This window comes from Solanum stenotomum, chromosome 9 (assembly GCF_019186545.1).
Source record: "Solanum stenotomum isolate F172 chromosome 9, ASM1918654v1, whole genome shotgun sequence".
NCBI classification, from domain to species: domain Eukaryota; kingdom Viridiplantae; phylum Streptophyta; class Magnoliopsida; order Solanales; family Solanaceae; genus Solanum; species Solanum stenotomum.
In genome coordinates, this window is record NC_064290.1 from 29,928,133 (window position 1) to 29,946,811 (window position 18,679).

The window sequence follows — 18,679 nt, forward strand, 5'->3', positions numbered from 1 at the left end:
TTTTTGGAGAAATTGGAAGTGGGTCTTTGAGATTCTTCAACTTGGACCTTTGTAAAGACGAAATTAATCTTACCAAGTTGATAGAAACACAATTTGGGAATGATTTCTATCTTTTTATGATGTCTAGCTAAAGCCCCATTTCTTGGGGTGTGATTATGGGTTTGATTTAGCTAATGGGTATTGCTAATTGATAGTTTAAATACTGTTTAAAAGTAATTTCAATTAGTAATTGTGGTTTTATATAAAGGGTTGTAGTTGCAAATACAACTCTACCTTCGTGTTTTTGGCTTTCTCGAGAGAGAGGTTATAAAACAAAGATTACTGAATTGATGGTCTATGGGTAGTGGGTTGTCATGGGTTCAGCTCGAGAGAGTGAATCATAAGCCCTTTTCCACACATTCAGCTCGAGAGAGTGAATGGACTAAAGCGTAGACTGTTCTTAATTGTTGCTTGTTGGTGTTCGAGAGAAAGTTTACCCCCACTAAAATCTAGTGTATTCACTAATTTTCAACTATTTACTAACAACTGCAATTACCCATTTGTCTACCTCAACCTATAATCCAATCATATCCCAAGAACTCGTCTCATTACTTGTTAATTCGTGTTATTTGCTGCTATTGTAGTCGATAATTACAATCAAACCCCCCCTTATTTGACACTTGTGTTACCCCTAATTTGAATTATGTTTTTATTCGTAAATGTCTATTCCTATGATTGACTTGAGCATATTCATACTTTGCTCCTGATTCTTAACCAAGTACGACTACCTATGGAATTCAACCCCAACTCATTTAGTTGGGTTATATTACTGACTAACGATTGATTGCACTTAGTATTGGATGAAGTGTCCTGATACATGAAATCAGTTACCATTTGAGTTCTAGCTTGGATTTGACTATTCTCCTAGCTTGTGGTGAGTCCTCATGATTCGAGGACGGATGTTTAACTTTGAGTTTCATTTCTAGTATTTAATTTTCGGACTATGTTTGTATGGAATGTGTCCATTTTCATTGAACTATCGTAATAGATGGTTTTATTGAGACAAGTCTAGAGTTCCGTTTGCTTTTATAAAAGACTTCAATTTTAAAGAAAAGTTTAAAATTTCTGCCTCATTTCTATTTACTTTATGTTATAGTATGCTAAGTGGCTTGTCTTAGGCCTTTCGGGGCCTAGTACTCTATGTTACGTCTAGTGTGTACCCCTTGTTCGTGACATCAACTAATGGACTCCACCAAGGGTGGTGTTATGGTTCACAATCGTCTTTTATGTCAATTGTGGAAGCCAAGCAAGGTCTTGATCCAATTTTGGTATAATTGAAAGAAACAGTGTTTAAGAAATCTGTTGAGGCTTTCTTCCCATGGGGAAATGTTGTACTTAGATACCAAGGTCATTTATGTGTTCCAAATATGGATGACTTGAGGGAAAAGATCTTGTCAGAAGCCCATAGTTTGCGGTATTCCATTCACCCGTAAGCCACCAAGATGTACCGTAATTTAAGAGAGGTACAGTGGTGGAATGGGATGAAGAAAGGATATTGCGGGATTTGTGGCTAAGTGTCTAAATTGCCAACAAGTGAAGGTTGAGCATCGAAAACCGGGAGGTTTGTTCCAAGATATTAGAATTCTTAATTGGAAATGGGAAGACTTGAATATGGACTTTATTGTTAGTTCGCCTTGCAACTGGCGACAACATGATTTGATTTGGGTGATAGTAGATTGGATGACGAAATTAACTCATTTCCTTTCCGTCAAGGTTTCCAATTCGGTGGAGGACTATGCCAAGATGTACTTGAGAGGAATGGTAAAGTTTCATGGGGTGCCTTTGTCAATTATTTCCGATCATGGTGCCCAATTCACTTCTCAGTTTTGAAAGTCATTCCAAAATGGTCTTGGCACTAAAGTTAAGCTTAACGTGACCTTTCATCCCCAAATCGATGGGCAAGCGGAGTGTACTATCCAGAATTTGGAATATATGTTAAGGCCTTGTGTGATCGATTTTAAGGGTAATTGGGATGACCATTTGCCATTGATTAAGTTTTCTTACAACAACAACTATCACTCAAGTATTGATATGACTCCATTTGAGTCCTTATATGCTAGGAGGTGTAGGTATCCTATAGGTTGGTTTGAGGTGGGTGAAGTTGCCCTAATGAGTCCCGAATTGGTACAAGAATCCATGGATAAAGTTCGTCTTATAAGGGAAAGTTTGAAAATGGCTCAAAGCCGGCAAAAGTCGTATGCCGATGTAAGAAGAAGGGATCTAGATTTTAATGTTAACGATTGGGTTTATTTGAAGTTCTCACCCATGAACTGTGTTATGAGATTTGGTAAGAAGGGAAAGCTTAGTCCCTGATATGTAGGTCCATATCAGGTTTTGAGGTGTATTGGTAAGGCTGCTTATGAGTTAGATTTGCCGAATGAGTTGGCAACAATGCATCATGTTTTCCATGTCTCTATGCTTAAGAAATGTATTGGAGATCTGACATCCATAGTTCCCTTAGAAGGATTGGGAGTTGATGAAAGCCTTTCGTATGAGAAAGTTTCGGTAGAGATTCTAGACTGGCAAGTCAAGAAGTTGAGAAATGCAGAAATAGCTTACGTGAAAGTGTTGTGGAAGAATCAGTTAGTTGAGGGTGCTACTTGGGAGACCGAGGCCGATATGATGTCCCGATATCCTCATCTCTTTCCTTCTACTCCTAATCTAGCTTGAGGTAATGAGTTCCTCTTGGTTTGTTCTTTGTTTTGGAGTCATGTATTTATGTGTTTCCATGATTTCTTTATGTGATGCATGTTCATGAACACTAGTCGATCTTTTGAAAGAAAATAAGTTTGCATGATTGATTTTCCTCATGTTGTTGTACATTGAGTATGAGTTTCATATAGACTTGAGATGAATTGATGAACATGCTTTAGCTATGCTTTTTGAGATCAAATCGCATATGAGCTCCATGATATTTTGTTGAGCATGCTTTTATCTTGGAGAAGGTAGTTCCACCTTGAACATGAGTAATGCTGAAAATTCATGCATATTGGGTTGCTAAATGTAGTTCCTACTTGCTTATGATGCATTGAGTATATTTATCTTGGAGTTGATTTTCCTCCTTGTATATGTGCATTGTATGCATGATGGGCTGATAGAGTTAGTTTCACCCCTCTTATGATGTTTTGAGAATGTCCTAGCTTGGAGTCGATAGTTCCTCCTTGGCTGTATGCATTGCATTGTAGCTTGGGTTATTAGTTCCTATCCTACTCTTTTAGAACCAATTTAAATCTCATTCGAGGACGAATGATCCCAAGGGGGAGATATTGTAACACCCCATATCCGAAAAAGGGAAATGAAACCAATTTCCCGAAGCCCTTCACATCACCGACATACCAAAATTTTTTGAGATTTTTGAGCCAATCCTTTTGGCGAGCCCGATCTAGCTAGCCAAAGAGATTTGGTAACTCGCTGACCAGTTCGGTGAGTCTGTCTGCGACTATTCTTTTGTGCGTCTTATTGAATTATTTCTAACTCTTTTCTTGATGTTTTGTAGATATGGAAAGAAAGAACATTGACATTCCACCCCACAAAAGAGCACGACTATTGTGATCAACGAAGGGGGAGAAAACCCTCCAAAAAAGGGAAGGAAGAGCCTCCAAATGAATGCAAGGGCAAAGGAAAAAGGCCCGTATCTGAGGCTCCAGAGCACAACTCCAATAGTAAGGGTCCCCAAACAACATTCTCTGAGCCCGAGGAAGACCAACCCTTACAGTCCCAGCGGGTTGAGATCCGTGCTAGATCTCGCCCTGACTCACTAGAGTCCCTTTAGCTTCCACCCCAGCAAGTTCAGTGCCAGCTCTGGCACCTTCTGTGGCTCCAGTGCCACCAGTAGTACCTCCTCCTAGGCTTTTCAACAGGTTGAAAGGTGATGGATTGCAAACTATCCCGAGGAGAAGTTGTTATCTACAGAGGACCTTGAGGGCAAATACTCCGGGGTGAGGGACACCCTCCACTTCCAGTGGTTTGAGTAGCTCACCAGGCCCCGAGGCCCCTGTATTCCTTCATTGGTCAGGGAGTTCTATACAGCGTATGGTGACTTGGTTTTGAAGAGCAAGAAGAAGGCCAGGGAGTTCAGACCGATTAAGTCGGTCATTGTCCGGGGTAAGGAAGTTGGATGCAAAAGCGAGTACATTAATACTGTATGTCACGGCCCAAGAGCACCCCCTAGTCGTAACATGGCATAGTTGACCTCGAAGGGGTCGTATACAAGCCCTTAGCAGATTCATAACATAAGACAATAGAGAATACAGGAAAATTAAAAACTTTTACAATCAATGCCTTATTTCATAAATCAAGCAGCAGTCTTTACTAGAACCATTGTCTCAAACCATGTATTTAAACTCATGAATAAAAGTCTTTGGGACGCAGCCCATACAAAGTCTAAAACATAAAAATAAAGACATAAAGGAAATGTGGTTGTTGTCCTCGAAGCTATGAGGACTCACCAAATTCTTCAACTCTTCTAACTCCTTGAAACTCTAGCCTCCAATAGCAACTCAAAGCTCCAAGCCTACATTTGGTTAGAATGTAGGCAATATGTGTTAGTACAAAGGTACTAAGTATGAAAGCTAAATAACATCATAAGAGCATCTCAAATGGTTAGTTAACATAAGACATAACATAAGAGATAATAACATAATCTTAACATAGCCATCATAACCATAGCATAGTTTCCCATATAAGCATCATATAAACATAAGTCAACATAATACATAGTTAATAAGCATAGGAGATACATCAAGTTCATAACATAGCCTCTAGTAAGGTTCTCATAGTCACATCCTTCAACCTTAGGTCTTTTCATACTACAAGAGGACTACTTCTACATGCCACTTCCAAGTATACTTGTGCAATGCAAGGATAGCATCCTATACTAACATCCAAGCTCAGTACCACTCTTAGTCATTCTTGGTCATAGCCCACTCTTTATATTCAAGACTTAGGTATTCTTATCATCTTAATTATAACCTAGGTAGATGGTCATCTTTTAAGATCCTCAGTGCCATAAGGATGTCATACTTCTAAGTAACCTCAAGTCACACTTGTGCAATGAATGAAAGGCATCCCATACTACCCTTCACCCTAAGTATATTCTTGAAGTCATCTTAGTCATATTCACCCTACCTTGACCGTATTATTAGTTTAACTCTCAAACTAAGAAACCTCTCATCTTTAGTCAATTATAACTAGGAAAGGTAACTCTAGTCCAATCCTATCTCAAAGCTCTTCTTTGGTAACCCTAGGTCATACCTTGTGCAATGCACTCATAGCATCCCATAATACTAATTATGCTAGGTATTACTTTTAGGTCCTTTTTACTATTTCTTCTTAGTTTGGAACCTAGTTCCTCTCTTAGCTTTAGAACCCTATGAGGTACTCTATCTCAAGCACATCTTAGTTCCTCATTAGATTAACTCTAGTAGATACTATCTTAAGTATGTCTAAGTTATCTAAAACACATGGACACTATGAGATACTTCCTTAAGAATGTCTAAGTCCATATATTCTCATGAACACTATGAGATACCACTCTTGGTATGTCTAAGTTCATTACACTCATGAACACTACGAGCTACTTCATTAAGTAAGTCTTAGTTCATTATGCTTAGGACACTATGAGATACTTCTGAAGCATGTCTTAGTCCTTAGGATATGGAGACCTCTACTAGGAAACCTTGACTCAACTACGTGAAAGATCCCATCTCATGAGACCTAACTTTGGGAAAACCTACACTCTACTACGTAAGAGTTCCCCCTCTTTACTTAGATAGCCCTTACATCTACTAGGTGTGGCTCTCCTTTCTTCTTGGAGTCCGAACCCGTGTGGCACTCCTTCTCATTGTCATACCCACTTGGAGCCAAGCATACACCCCAAGGTTTACTAGTTAAGCCTTGCTTAAAACTTTTCTCTCATGGAAGGATGTCCTTGACAATCCATCCATGCTCAATGATTCAATCACTTTCATCTATCAAAGACCTAGATCTACAGCCAACACAACAACCTAAGAACACAATATAAACCAATACAAGTCATAGTCATAAGCCATTCTATTCTTGCTTCATCACCAACTCAATTCATTCTATCCTCATTACCATCTAGATTACAAGATACTCAAGTAATAGGTTTCTTTCAAGCAATTCACATCACATTCCTCACTAGTAGGTGAACCTAGCCATAATTCATCTTTAAGGTTCAATTCAAACATCACAAGTCAATATCAACCCTAATTAACAAGGTCTAGTCCAATTAACATTTACATGATCCTAACTATGATCAATTAGCATTCAAGACATTGAAATAGGAAGATCAATTTAGAACATTCAATCTTGCCTCTAATGGCCTAAACCCACAATGATCACCTTCATAAACATAGATTGGGGTTCATCAAGGAATTCACATGAAAACATCATAGAATCATCATAAAAACATAATTCAAACATAATTGAATGCTATACAGTACTTTGGAATCACAATCAAGCCTTACCCATAATGTGATCACAACCCTAGCTAGATTGGGGTATTTTGGATTCACAATTGAGGGGTATCTATGGGGGATCCATGGGTGGAAGAACCCATGGATGAAGGAGATTTACATACCTTCAATAAAATCCCCAAACAAAGCTTGAATCCAATGCAAAAACGACCTAGATGCTGCCCCTCTTCTTCTTCTTCTTCTTCTATTCTAGAGAGAGGATTTCTTAGAGAGTAATTTGGGGGTCTTTAGATGAATGACTTAAAGTGATTAGTTTGGGGGGTCTATTATACTTATATAGGTGTTAATTTAACTCATTAAATTACCTATATAACCCCTAATTAATAACTAACCCAACCCCTAACTTCTAACTTAAAACGAAAAGCTGAAAAACTGGCAGCATCTACGTTTGGCCATCCACAGACCATAGATTGATCTACTGTCCGTGGTTTGGTCTCGTGGTTTGAAGCTGGGAGTATAAATGTTGCAGGCCTCTGAAAAAACTATGAATGGACCTACGTTCTTGACCTATGGGGGGGCGTCAACCAACCTACTGGCCGTTAATGGCCATCCGCAGGTCACCTCAAAACTGTCTTAGTGAACTGTTTTGGGGGTCTTGGTCCCAAACGATTCCAAGACTTAATTTAGGGTCTTTTTTTTTTAGCTTAAATGGGTGATTAACTAACTAACTAACCAACCCCCCCCAATCCCTTAATCAATCAACCAACTAAACTTAAAATCATCAACTTAAAACTAACATTCCAAAAGTTGGCAGCATCTACGATTGCCCATCCACAGATTGTGGATGGGTCTACGTGCCATACTGTGCCTCCGTAGATTGGGGCTGGGGCTCATAATTGAAGGAAAGCCTCCCTAGGCTAAGTCCTCATCCACGCCCATGACCTACGGGGCGCAGATTTATCTACTGAATGTAGATAGCAACCGTAGACCACCAAAGGCTGCTTTAGTGCACTATTTTTGGGGTCCTCATAAAGGACCCCTCGAGTGGTCTTTGGGGAGTCGTACCCAAACGTTTAACCCCTAAACATTTCCATCCAAGTAGGGGAACCATTTCTACATGTGTTAGCCCTCATACAACACACCAAACTTCAATGACAAGACACTAGAACACACTAGTTCAAATGACTAGTTTCTGGATGTTATAGTCATTTCTTGACATTTGACCTCTAAAATCACCAAACTAACTTCAAAAGCCATTATTCATCCTTTTGAAAGGTTTCCAACTATAAACTAACATGTGAGGCTCTAAAATCACCTACTAGCTTCCATTAGATCCTAGCTTGGTCCAACTAGTTTCTACGGGGTGTAACACTATACTTGGTAGGGGTCTTCGAGCTACAGTGGCATATGAATGTTTAACGGCAACTCAGTCCTTGGATGACTTGAAGGGGTGGCTAGTTCCATTGATTTCCGATACCACCCCGAGGTGGATCGAGGCAGGGGTCCCTATAGAGAAGAGGGATCTAAGTATTGCTGCTCTGTTCTAGTTTGGCTTCATTAGCAGCACCATCATGCCATCCCAGAACAAGTCCATCCTACCCACCCTAAGGTGGCATGCCTTGGGTCGATCATATCCTCGAGGAGCATCAACCTGGGACTCCTAATAGAACAAGAGATGGCCATGAGGGCCAAGCAGAGTTAGACCTCTTTGCCATTCCTGGTCCTGATCACGGAGTTGTGCCGCCGCGCTGGACTGCCCTGGGATGATACAAGAGATATCGAGGTTACCCCTTCTTCCTCTACTGACATTCGGCGTATTGAGACATAGTACACATGAGAGGAGGCCGACAGGAGGAGAGCAGCTTCGGTGCATACATCCCCGGAGGTGGACATTGGTTTGATACCTACAGAGGCATCTTTGCCTACTCTGGCCTCCGAGCCTTCAGGTACATCTGCTTCTTGTTCTTCTTTAGAGGCCCCGGGTACCTCTACCTCCTCCAACTCAACCAAGATTGCCTAGGTGATGATCCTGAAGATGGGGCACATATCCCATATGATTGATGTGAGAGCTACCAGATTGGAGGGTTCTATGCCATGGATGATTGAGGCGTCAATTTTATTTGCACTTACCCCCTCTAGACTTCCATTGAAACTCTCACTGCGAGAGTTGAGGGTTGTGAGAGCAGACAGGGGGAGACCTATGAGGTTACGGCTTTGAAAGCCGAAGTAGCAGATCTGAGAAAAGATGTAGACTATCTAAAGTTTACTCACTCCAGTTCACTACTGGAGGCTGCGGTTGATGTGGACACCCCTAAGACTTCATAGATTCCTCCGACTACCACATGATATGTACAGAGGGATGGCACAACAACTGATGAGTCGAAGACAGAGACCGACGAGGAGTAGATAGAGATGGGGGAGGAGATAATATATGGAGATGTGACAGATCTTGCGGAGACGATTGCACATTTGGTGATCCATACATCACTGATAGAAATGCCCATGGCAGCTCCTAGTGGAACCACTACTTTTGAGGTTACTACGAGTACTGATTCCTGAGACAAGAATGATGCGTCGGGCACTAATGCCACTACAAATGGAGCAACTGTTTAGATAGGATTTTTTTTACCTCCCAATCTATCTTATTTCCTTTGAATTTTTGATATTTTATTGCTTGCATTTGAGGACAAATACCTTTTGTTTTGTGGTGGGGGGAGGCCCACCTTTTGTGATGATTGTTTTGTTTATATATTTGGATTTTTGAGCTATAAATTGTATTTAGCACAGTTTTTGTGAATGTTTGAGCTTGTGGCTCCTTACTTTAATTAAAAGTGATTTTTGGACCCTTCCAAAATTTTTTGTGCCACCTCTTGTTTGTGTTTGAATGTGGTTGTGCTCTTGCAAATTTGAGTATCGGTCTTGATCAATACCGATGACTTGAATAGTGCTCATAATCGAATAAAAATAAATGTGTGGCTACGATAAGGCCAAATGAAGTTGCATAGATAATATATGGACTTTTTGCATCTCATTGTGACTAGCCAATTATCAAATTGAGTCTCTTGTGATGAACATTTCACACTAGCGAAAGTGTGGAGTCTTGTTTGACATTGGTGTCAATGCCTTTTGTGTTGAGCTTACCGTGAACCGTGTGTGATGACACCTAGAATTTTCCCCGTTGGTCCGATTAACTAAGTGATGCAATCTTTTGAAATGATCTTAGACAACTTTGAAGAGTGTGAAACAATTTGACACTATACCTCTTTTTTTGGCTTGCCTTGTGAGTGTGTGAACTTCGCTTGAACACCTTTTGAGCCTTGGCCTTTCCTTCGAAGAAACTTGATGAAATTGTGACCTTTCTTTATCCCTTCACCCTTAATCCTCATGAGATGTGGTTTGTTTGAATAGCCAACTTAGGCCTTTGGCCTAAGTTGAGGGTGTGGTGAAAAGAGAAGGTAAATCTAGAAGTGCAAAGAAGTCCCTTTGACCCATGGATTTGAGAAAGATGGAACCCCTCCATACAAAAAAAAATAGAGAAAAAGAAGAAAAGAATGAAAAAGTTGTGGAATAAAGTTGTGAAAATGCAAAAAGAAATGGGGTGTCCAACAGTCCATGGAAAGTGAATAATGGGGTGACTTTTGAGCTTAAATGAGAATGATGATGAGAAGGAAAGAAAGTGTTGTTCATACCATGTTTCATGAGGAAAGAAGTCACTGAGCCTAAATGACCATACCTTTACACTCAGCCATGTTACAAGCCTTGAAAAGACCTTTTTGATCTTGAGTGAGCTTAAACGAGTTTTGATTGGAAAATACAAGCAAACCTATGGATGAAGTCATGCATTGTATTTTTTTTTCAGTGTGAGTGTTGATTGTGATTCTGGAGCTATAAATTTTTGAGCCATTGTGTGTGAATATGAAATCATTCTTTGTGTGGGGGCATTATAGTACCTTTGTTGAGCTTGAACTCACATTTGAAGCAAGTATTATGAGCCTGAGAATCTTTGGTAATGGTGAGTCACAACTTAAATCTTTGAGTGCACAATTGATCCTTGCATGAGTAAGTTGAGTCTTTTTGTGTGCATTCATGATTGAGTCTTGTGTAGCACGGTTTGAGACATCCTTTTTGAACTACTGAACTTGAGTTTTACTTGAGGACAAGCAAAAGTTTAAGTTGTGGGTGTTGATGAGTCCACGTTTTGGACCCATTTAGGGCTTTATTTAGATAGATTTAATGTCCTCAAATACTTATTGTGTGCCAATAACTGATGTAAAATCCTTGTTTTCCAGATATTTGGATTTAGGAACAAAGCATGGACATTAATGAGCAAAAAGGAACAAGGCAGCTGAAAGAACGAATAAAAAATGTCCTGGTGATCGCCTAACCCATTGGGCGAGTTGACGAATGGCTATGATCTTGCATAAAGCTCCAGAGTGTCAAGCCCTGAAGGAGAAAATCAAATCGACGATAGAATGGAGCAGTCAGCGTGTCGCCGAACGGTTTTGCTATGTAGTGTTAGATCGCCCAAAGTTACAGAATGTGAGGATGCTGAAGGCCAAAGTAAAAAGGCGATGGAATTGACCAAAGGGTGGATCGCCAAGTGGATCGGCAATCTTGACTTACTGCGCCGAATGGTCCTTCACATCATATTCTTGGCGACTATAAATACATTTTTTGACTTCTTAGTTTAGTATTAGTATTAGTTTTCATAATATAGAATTTTTTAGTTTAGAACTCTGAATATTGAGACAATATTTTCCTTACCTTTGAAGAATTGAATTTTTCCTTTTTTGAGAAATTACTAGTGGGTCTTTGAGATTCTTCAATTTGGACCATTGTAAAGACGAAAGTAATATTACCTAGTTGATGGAAACATAGTTTGGTAACAATTTCTATCTTTTTATGATGTCTAGCTAAAACCCCAATTCTTGGGGTATGATTATGTGATTATGGGCTGATTTAGCTTATGGGTATTGTTACTTGATAATTTAAATGTTGTTTAAAGGTGATTTCAATTAATAATTGTGGGTTAATTTAAAAGGTTGTAGTTGCAAATGTAATTCTACCTTCGTGTTTTTGGCTTACTCGGTAGAGAGATTTTAAAACCAATATTACTGATTTGATGGTCTGTGGGTATTGGGTTGTCATGGGTTAAGTTAGAGAGAGTGAGTCCTAAACCCTTTTCCACACACTCAGCTTGAGAGAGTCAATGGACTAAAGCGTAGGATGTTCTTAATCGCTGCTTATTGGTGTTCGAGAGAAACCAACTTGATTCGGGGTAAATTGTTCGAGAGAAAGTTTATCCCCACTAAAGTCTAGCTTATTCACTAATTTATAGCTATTTACTATCAGTTGCAATTACCTAGTTGTCTACCTTAGCCTATAATCCGATCACATCCAAAGAACCCCTCTCATAACTTGTTAATTAGTGTTATTTGTTGCAGTTTTAGTTGATAATTACAATTAAAACCCCCATATTTTACACTTGTGTGATCCTTAAATTTGAATTATGCTTTTATTTGTAAATGTCTTTACCTATAATTGACTTGAACATATTTGCACTTGGCTCTTGAATCTTAAGCACGTACCACTCCCTGTGGGATTCGACCCCAAATCACTTGAGTTATATTACTGACTAAAAATCGTTGGCACATAGAATTGAAAGAAGTGTGCTGATATGTGAAATCAATTGCCTGGTGCTTAAGGCTAAGGCAAGGGAGAATAAACAAGTGGCCACTAGTGTTTTGGATGGGGAGCCTTAAAAAAAGAATAGATTCTATGCTCTTCAAGCTATAGATGATCAAGAGTGACCTCCGAATGTTGATACATGTATGTGTCTTATGCTTTATTAGATTTCGGTATTGTTTGGTCTTTTATGACTTTATATGTTAGTCTTTGATGTTGTCATTAGGTATGAGTGGGCTACATTATTGTTATGTTTTGTTGATAGTAGAACCCTACTTGGCCATTTTGAGCTTTAGGTATGTTGGTGAAGACTTGATGAATAGGATGTTCAAGTAATATGTTGATGTGTTGGGTGAGTAGCCTTGTTTAAAGAGTAGTAATGTAATTCACCTTGGTTTAGAATCCTCTTGTGTGAAAGATATGAAGTTTAGTGATATCTTGTTTCGACCTTAGAATTGAAAGTAATGGTGCTTAGAAAGTCTACTTAGGCTTACTCCCTAGGGGGAAATGGTGTGCCTAGATAGAAAGGTGATTGTGTGTTTATGAGTGGCCATGATTTCTTTATATGCATGTTCATGAAAAAGTTTAGGTCCTGATAGAAATGACTTATGTGCATTGTTTTTCCTCGTGTTGTAGTTCATTGAGTAGAGTTGCCTATTACTCCATGAGATGAATAGATGAGCATGCTTTATTTTGGAAGTTGAGAGATTCCTCCTTGAATAAATGCTTTTTGAGAGTGAATTGCAGATAGGCTCCATGAGCGTATGTTGAGCATGATTTAGTTTGGAAATGGTATTTCCTCCTTTTATATGAGTAGATATAGAATTTCATGCATTTTGGGTTGAGAGATGTAGTTCCTACTTCCTTGGGTTGCATTGAGTTTGTATGTCTTGGAGTTGAAGCTTTCCTCTTTTGTTTATGTGCATTTAGATGACTTGCATGAATGATGGGTTGCTAGTCTAGAGTTGTGAACATAAGAAGTGCCTAGAGTGTCATTCGAGAACGAATATTTCAAAGGGTAAGATATTGTAACACCCAGGAACTAGTAGGTTAAACTAGAGCTTGACGTAAGGTAAGAGTGATACATATGACCTCCCGTACTTAGAATAAAGAGTTTTGGGTTGACCGTCGAGGCACGACTCCCTAAGGACCAACCAAGGATCCTTGAAGAGAACCCTAGAATTACCCTAGAATCTGCCTCAAGGTAGTGTACCCACGATGGGACCCACGCCCCATAGGGGAATCCACGCTTGGTAGGTCTAGGCCCAAATATTTCACCCTCATACCACCACCCACGATGGACCAACACCGCCCGTGGGTCCACTCATGGCCCATGGGCGGTGTGTCGTGGGTGAGGCAACCTGTTGGTCTTGGATGGTTAAGCAAGGGTAATATGGAACTTTTCGGAACTAATTAGGGGTTAAGTGGTGTCATTTTATTAGAGTTTAGAACACCTATATAAAGCTATTAGACCCTTAATTAAGTGATTACAAATTATTATTTGAACTTACCCAAAAGAAACCCAATTCGCTCTAAGTAGTTCTCTCTCTACAAAACTCAAGAAGAAGAAGAAGAAGAAGAAGAGGATTGGGTCAAGCTACGTAAAATTCCTCCATTGTTGCATGTTATGCTAGTATTTATAATCAAGGTATGATAGCTTATTCATCCATGGATTCTTCCATCCATGAAGGCCCCTTGAATTCCCCTAATTGTGAGGATGATCCCCAATTTTAGTTAGGGCTTCTTCCTATATTGTGGGTTATGTTGAGTATGAATCCAATTAAGTGGATATTGGTTGTTTATGATCGAGTTTGTAGTGAATCATGTTATTACGGAGAATTAAAATGTTAATAATGCCTATCCCTATTCTAAGTGATGAAATTGAAGTAATGTGGGTTTATCCCTTGTGAAGGGAAATTGAGGATTCATAGATGATCTTCTAGAATTGATGACTTGTATAGTAATTGTTCATGAATAAAGGGATGTAGACATGAGTTGAATTAGAATAATGTATATGTTATGAATCATGACTAGTAAAGCTTGAGATTGAACCTTTATGATGATAAATGACTAGAATCACTTAATAATGAAGCATGTGACTAGAATGCCTTGAAATCTAGGTTTGTATGATGATTGTAAAAAGTAAAGCTCTGAGAGTAAGGCTTGTAGTAATGAATGTTGATTTCTAGGGCTTTGATAGTAAAAACTAATATGTTGAGTTATGTATGCAATGGCTTTAAGAGTAAAGCCTATATGAGAATGGTAGACTAGTATGTATCATTGTTGTGGAAGGACTTTACCCACCTAATCGACCTTATGAATTTTTGAATGCATAGAGTGATAGAATCACTTGAAGCATGGATTGGTTGTCATGGACATCCCTCTATCTGTCATGAATTAAATAAGACTTAATAAACTATCTTATGGGATTTATGCCTAGCACCGAGTGGATATTGAAATGAGACGGATGCTTTTACCTAGTTGAGTCCAGCTTCCGAAAAGGGAACTCTCACAAATAGAGTTCAAGTTTCCCAAAGTATGTCTCATCAGTTGGAGTCTCTGACAAATGAAGTCCGGGTTTCCTAGTTGAAATCTCCGTATCCCATAACTACGTGCCCAGTAGGAAAGTTAGCTGGTGGATCCAACTAAGCTAACAAACCGGTTCTACCCTAAGCAAGAAGACCAACCCTTTTCAGTGTAGGTAACATCGGAAGGGATCATGTGATAGCTAATGTGATCTCATGTCGGTTAAGGCTATATCCCAACTGGTACAAGATTATTAAGGAACAAAGAAATATTTGAAGAAGTATCTCGAAGTGTTCCAAGTTATAAATGAACTAAGACATGCTTATAGAAGCATCTCCAAGTGTTGAAATATAATGAACTTAGACATGCTTGAGTAAGTAGTTCATAGTGTTACAAAGTAAAGAAGAGGGACAAAGATGTGTTTAAAGAACTATCTTCTAATGTTCCAATGTCTTAAAAGAGAGATTAGTCCCCAATCAAGAAGTATTAGTATGATGACCTAAAGTGGTACTTAGTATGGATGGGATTATGGGGATCCATGCATTGCACAAGTATGACTTAAGGTTACCTAGAAACTGTTTCCCTTATATGATGTATGTTTAGACAGGATGGTGATATAGTTGCCTTCCTTGTGATGATTGACTAAAGGTGAGAGATTCCCTTGTCTATGAGGATTATGTTAAGGATGAGATCAAAGATAGTAAGCATGCATGATGGCCTAAGGTGGTACTTAGTGTGGGTGAGATTATGGGGTTTTACTCATGCATTGCACAAGTATGACTTGAAGCTACTTATGAAGTGTTCTTCCTATGATATGAAGGACTACAGGTTGACTAATGCTTATATTATGCCTATGTTGGAGATTATGTTTATGACAATGTTATTGTCTCTTATGATTATAGTTTATGTTTCATGAAGTATCTCTTATGATTATGGCATATGACTTATGTTGACTAACCTTTATGTTATGCTCTTATGATGTCATGTAGCTATCATATTTAGTATTTTTCTACTAACTCATACTCTTTCCTACATTCTTATCAAATGTAGAATCTGGCGATTTTGAGTTCCATTTCCGATGATAAGTTTCTAGTAGATCAAGAGTTGAATAATTGGTGAGTCATCATAGTATCGAGGATTGATCACCTCTCCTCTATGTCTTTCTTTTATGTTTTAGACTCTGTGTCACAAAGAAATTCATGTTCTATATGGTTTGAGACAAGTGTAGTAAGACATCCACTTTACTTTTACAAAGATTTTGATTGTATGGAAAATATTTTAAAATTTCTGCACTTTTCTATTATTTTATGTTGTGATATGCTAAGTGGCTTACATGGAGTCTTTCGGGGTTCTATGTTCCATGTTACATCTAGAGTGTACCCCTGGGTCGTGACAAACTTGGTAATCAAAGCACAAGGTTTAGAATGGTTCTAGGATGTCTCAAACCACGTCTAGTAGAGTCTTGTTCATAAATGTAAAGTGCACCACATTTATGGATAAGAGGCTATTGGATGTTAGGAAATCTCACTTCCTCATTCTCTAAATCATGCCATATTGTTTGCCTTGATTAGGCCTTTCTCCTAATCTGTGCCCTATGGTTTTTAGGGTATGGCTAATACAAGGAAAAATGCTACGAGGAATGAGGAAGGCAATGATGAGAAAGAAGTTCTTCTCCAAGCTCGACCCCAAGCATCTCCTCAAGCTCCAGTTGATCTTTCGGATATGTCGAATGCGGAGATTGGGTTGGCTTTCCAAATGTTTACACAAGCCATGACGACTCAAGTCAGTAGGGAAATGATTGTTTCGTTGAACACTAATGAGAATTTCACGGCTTTAAGAGTGAGGGATTTTATGAGAATGAAATCTTCGGAGTTTTATGGCTCCAAAGTGGTGGAGGATCCTCAAGGGTTTATAGATGAGGTGTATAAGGTGCTATCTATCAAGGGGGTGAATTCGGTAGAGAAAGCGGAGTTAGTTGCTTACAAATTGAAAGATGTAGCACAAGTATGGTATAAGCAATTGAAGGATGGTAGACTGGTAGGAGCGGGACCAATAGAGTGGGAAGTGTCCAAATTAGCATTTCTTGATAGGTTCTTTCCCCGAGAGTTGAGGGAATCTAAGGTGGAAGAGTTCATAAACCTTAGGCAAGGTTGTATGAGTGTTAGGGAGTATGCCTTGAATTTTACCCAATTATCCAAGTATGCTCCATTTATGATGGTGGATTCGAGAGATATGATGAGTAGGTACTTGACGGGGGTGTCCAACTAGGTAGCAAATGAATGTCGTACGACAATGCTCCTGCATGATATGGATATCTCACCTTTTATAGTTTATGCCCAACAAATTGAGCAGTCAAAATTCAAGGAAAAAGAATAGGGAGGCAAAAATGGATAGGACCGTTGATGTGAACTTCTCCAATACTAATTACGATGAACAAAGTAGACCTAAGAATTCCGGTCAAGATTCTAAAAAAACCCCTAGGTTTGACCAAGAAAAAGGTAGTGGGTCTCCATTACCTAAGCCTACTTGCACCAAGTCTGGGAGAAATTACCATGGTAAGTGCCTAGCCGGCATGGAGGGGTTTTATGGTTGTGGAAAGAATGGGCACAAAATGAGAGATTGCCCGGTGCTTAAGGCTAAGTGAAGGGAGGAGAAGCAAGTGGCCACTAGTGTTTTGGATAGGGATCCTCAAAAGAAGAATAGGTTCTATGCACTTCAAGCTAGAGATGATCAACAGTGACCTCCGAATGTTGATATCGATATGTGTCTTATGCTTTACTAGATTCCGGTATTGTTTGGTCTTTTGTGACTTTATATGGTAGTCTTTGATGTTGTCATTGAGTATGAGTGGACTACATTATTGTTATGTGTTGTTGATACTAGAAACCTACTAGGCAATTTTATGGTTTAGGTATGTTGGTGAAGACTTGATGAATAGGATGTTCAAGTAATATGTTGATGTGTTGGGTGAGTAGCCTTGTTTAAAGAGTAGTAATGTAATTCACCTTGGTTTAGAATCCTCTTGTGTGAAAGATATGAAGTTTAGTGATATCTTGTTTCGACCTTAGAATTGAAAGTAATGGTGCTTAGAAAGTCTACTTAGGCTTACTCCCTAGGGGGAAATGGTGTGCCTAGATAGAAAGGTGATTGTGTGTTTATGAGTGGCCATGATTTCTTTATATGCATGTTCATGAAAAAGTTTAGGTCCTGATAGAAATGACTTATGTGCATTGTTTTTCTTCGTGTTGTAGTGCATTTACAAAAGTTCCCTATAGAATCCATGAGATGAATAGATGAGAATGCTTTATTTTGGAAGTTTAGAGATTCCTCCTTGAATAAATGCTTTTTGAGAGTAAATTTCATGTAGGCTCCATGAACGTATGTTGATCATGTTTTAGTTAGGAGATGGTAGTTCCTCCTTGAATAGGAGTAGATATAGAACTTCATCCATTTTGGGTTGTGAGATATAGTTCCTACTTTCTTGTGTTGCATTGAGTTGGTATGTCTTGGAGTTTATGCTTTCCCCCTTTGTTAATGTGCATTTAGATGAGTTGCATGCATGATGGGTTTCTAGTCTAGAGTTGTGACCTTAAGAAGTGCATAGAGAGTCATTCGAAGACAAATGTTCCCAAGGGGGAGATATTGTAACACCCGGGAACTAGTACGGTAAACTAGAGCTTCACGTGGGGGTTAGAGTAGTAGATATGAGCTCCCCTATTTAGAATGAAGGGTTTCGAGGTTGAACATCAAGACACGACTTATCAAGGACCATCAAAGAATCCTTGAAGAGGACCCTAGAATATTCCCCAAAGCAGTGTATCCACAAGGGGACCCACACCTCGTAGAGGGTACCACACCTTGTGGATTGCCTCGTGGGTCAAGGCCCCAAAATTTCACCCTCAGACCACCACCCACGATTGACAAGCACGGCCCATGGGTCCACTCAAGGCCCGTGGGCGGGGTTTTGTGGGTGAGGTAGCCTGTTGGTCTTG

At 39.3% G+C, this 18,679-nt stretch overlaps 1 protein-coding gene across 1 annotated transcript; it reads left to right on the forward strand.

The window, feature by feature from the left end:
* The first annotated feature begins 8,888 nt into the window (after nucleotides 1-8,888).
* Nucleotides 8,889-17,331, forward strand: LOC125877443 (uncharacterized). Its single transcript, XM_049558734.1, has 3 exons — nucleotides 8,889-9,011; nucleotides 16,293-16,930; nucleotides 17,040-17,331. The coding sequence occupies exons 1-3, from the start codon at nucleotides 8,889-8,891 to the stop codon at nucleotides 17,329-17,331; spliced, it is 1,053 nt and encodes a 350-aa protein (XP_049414691.1).
* Nucleotides 17,332-18,679: the final 1,348 nt, after the last annotated feature.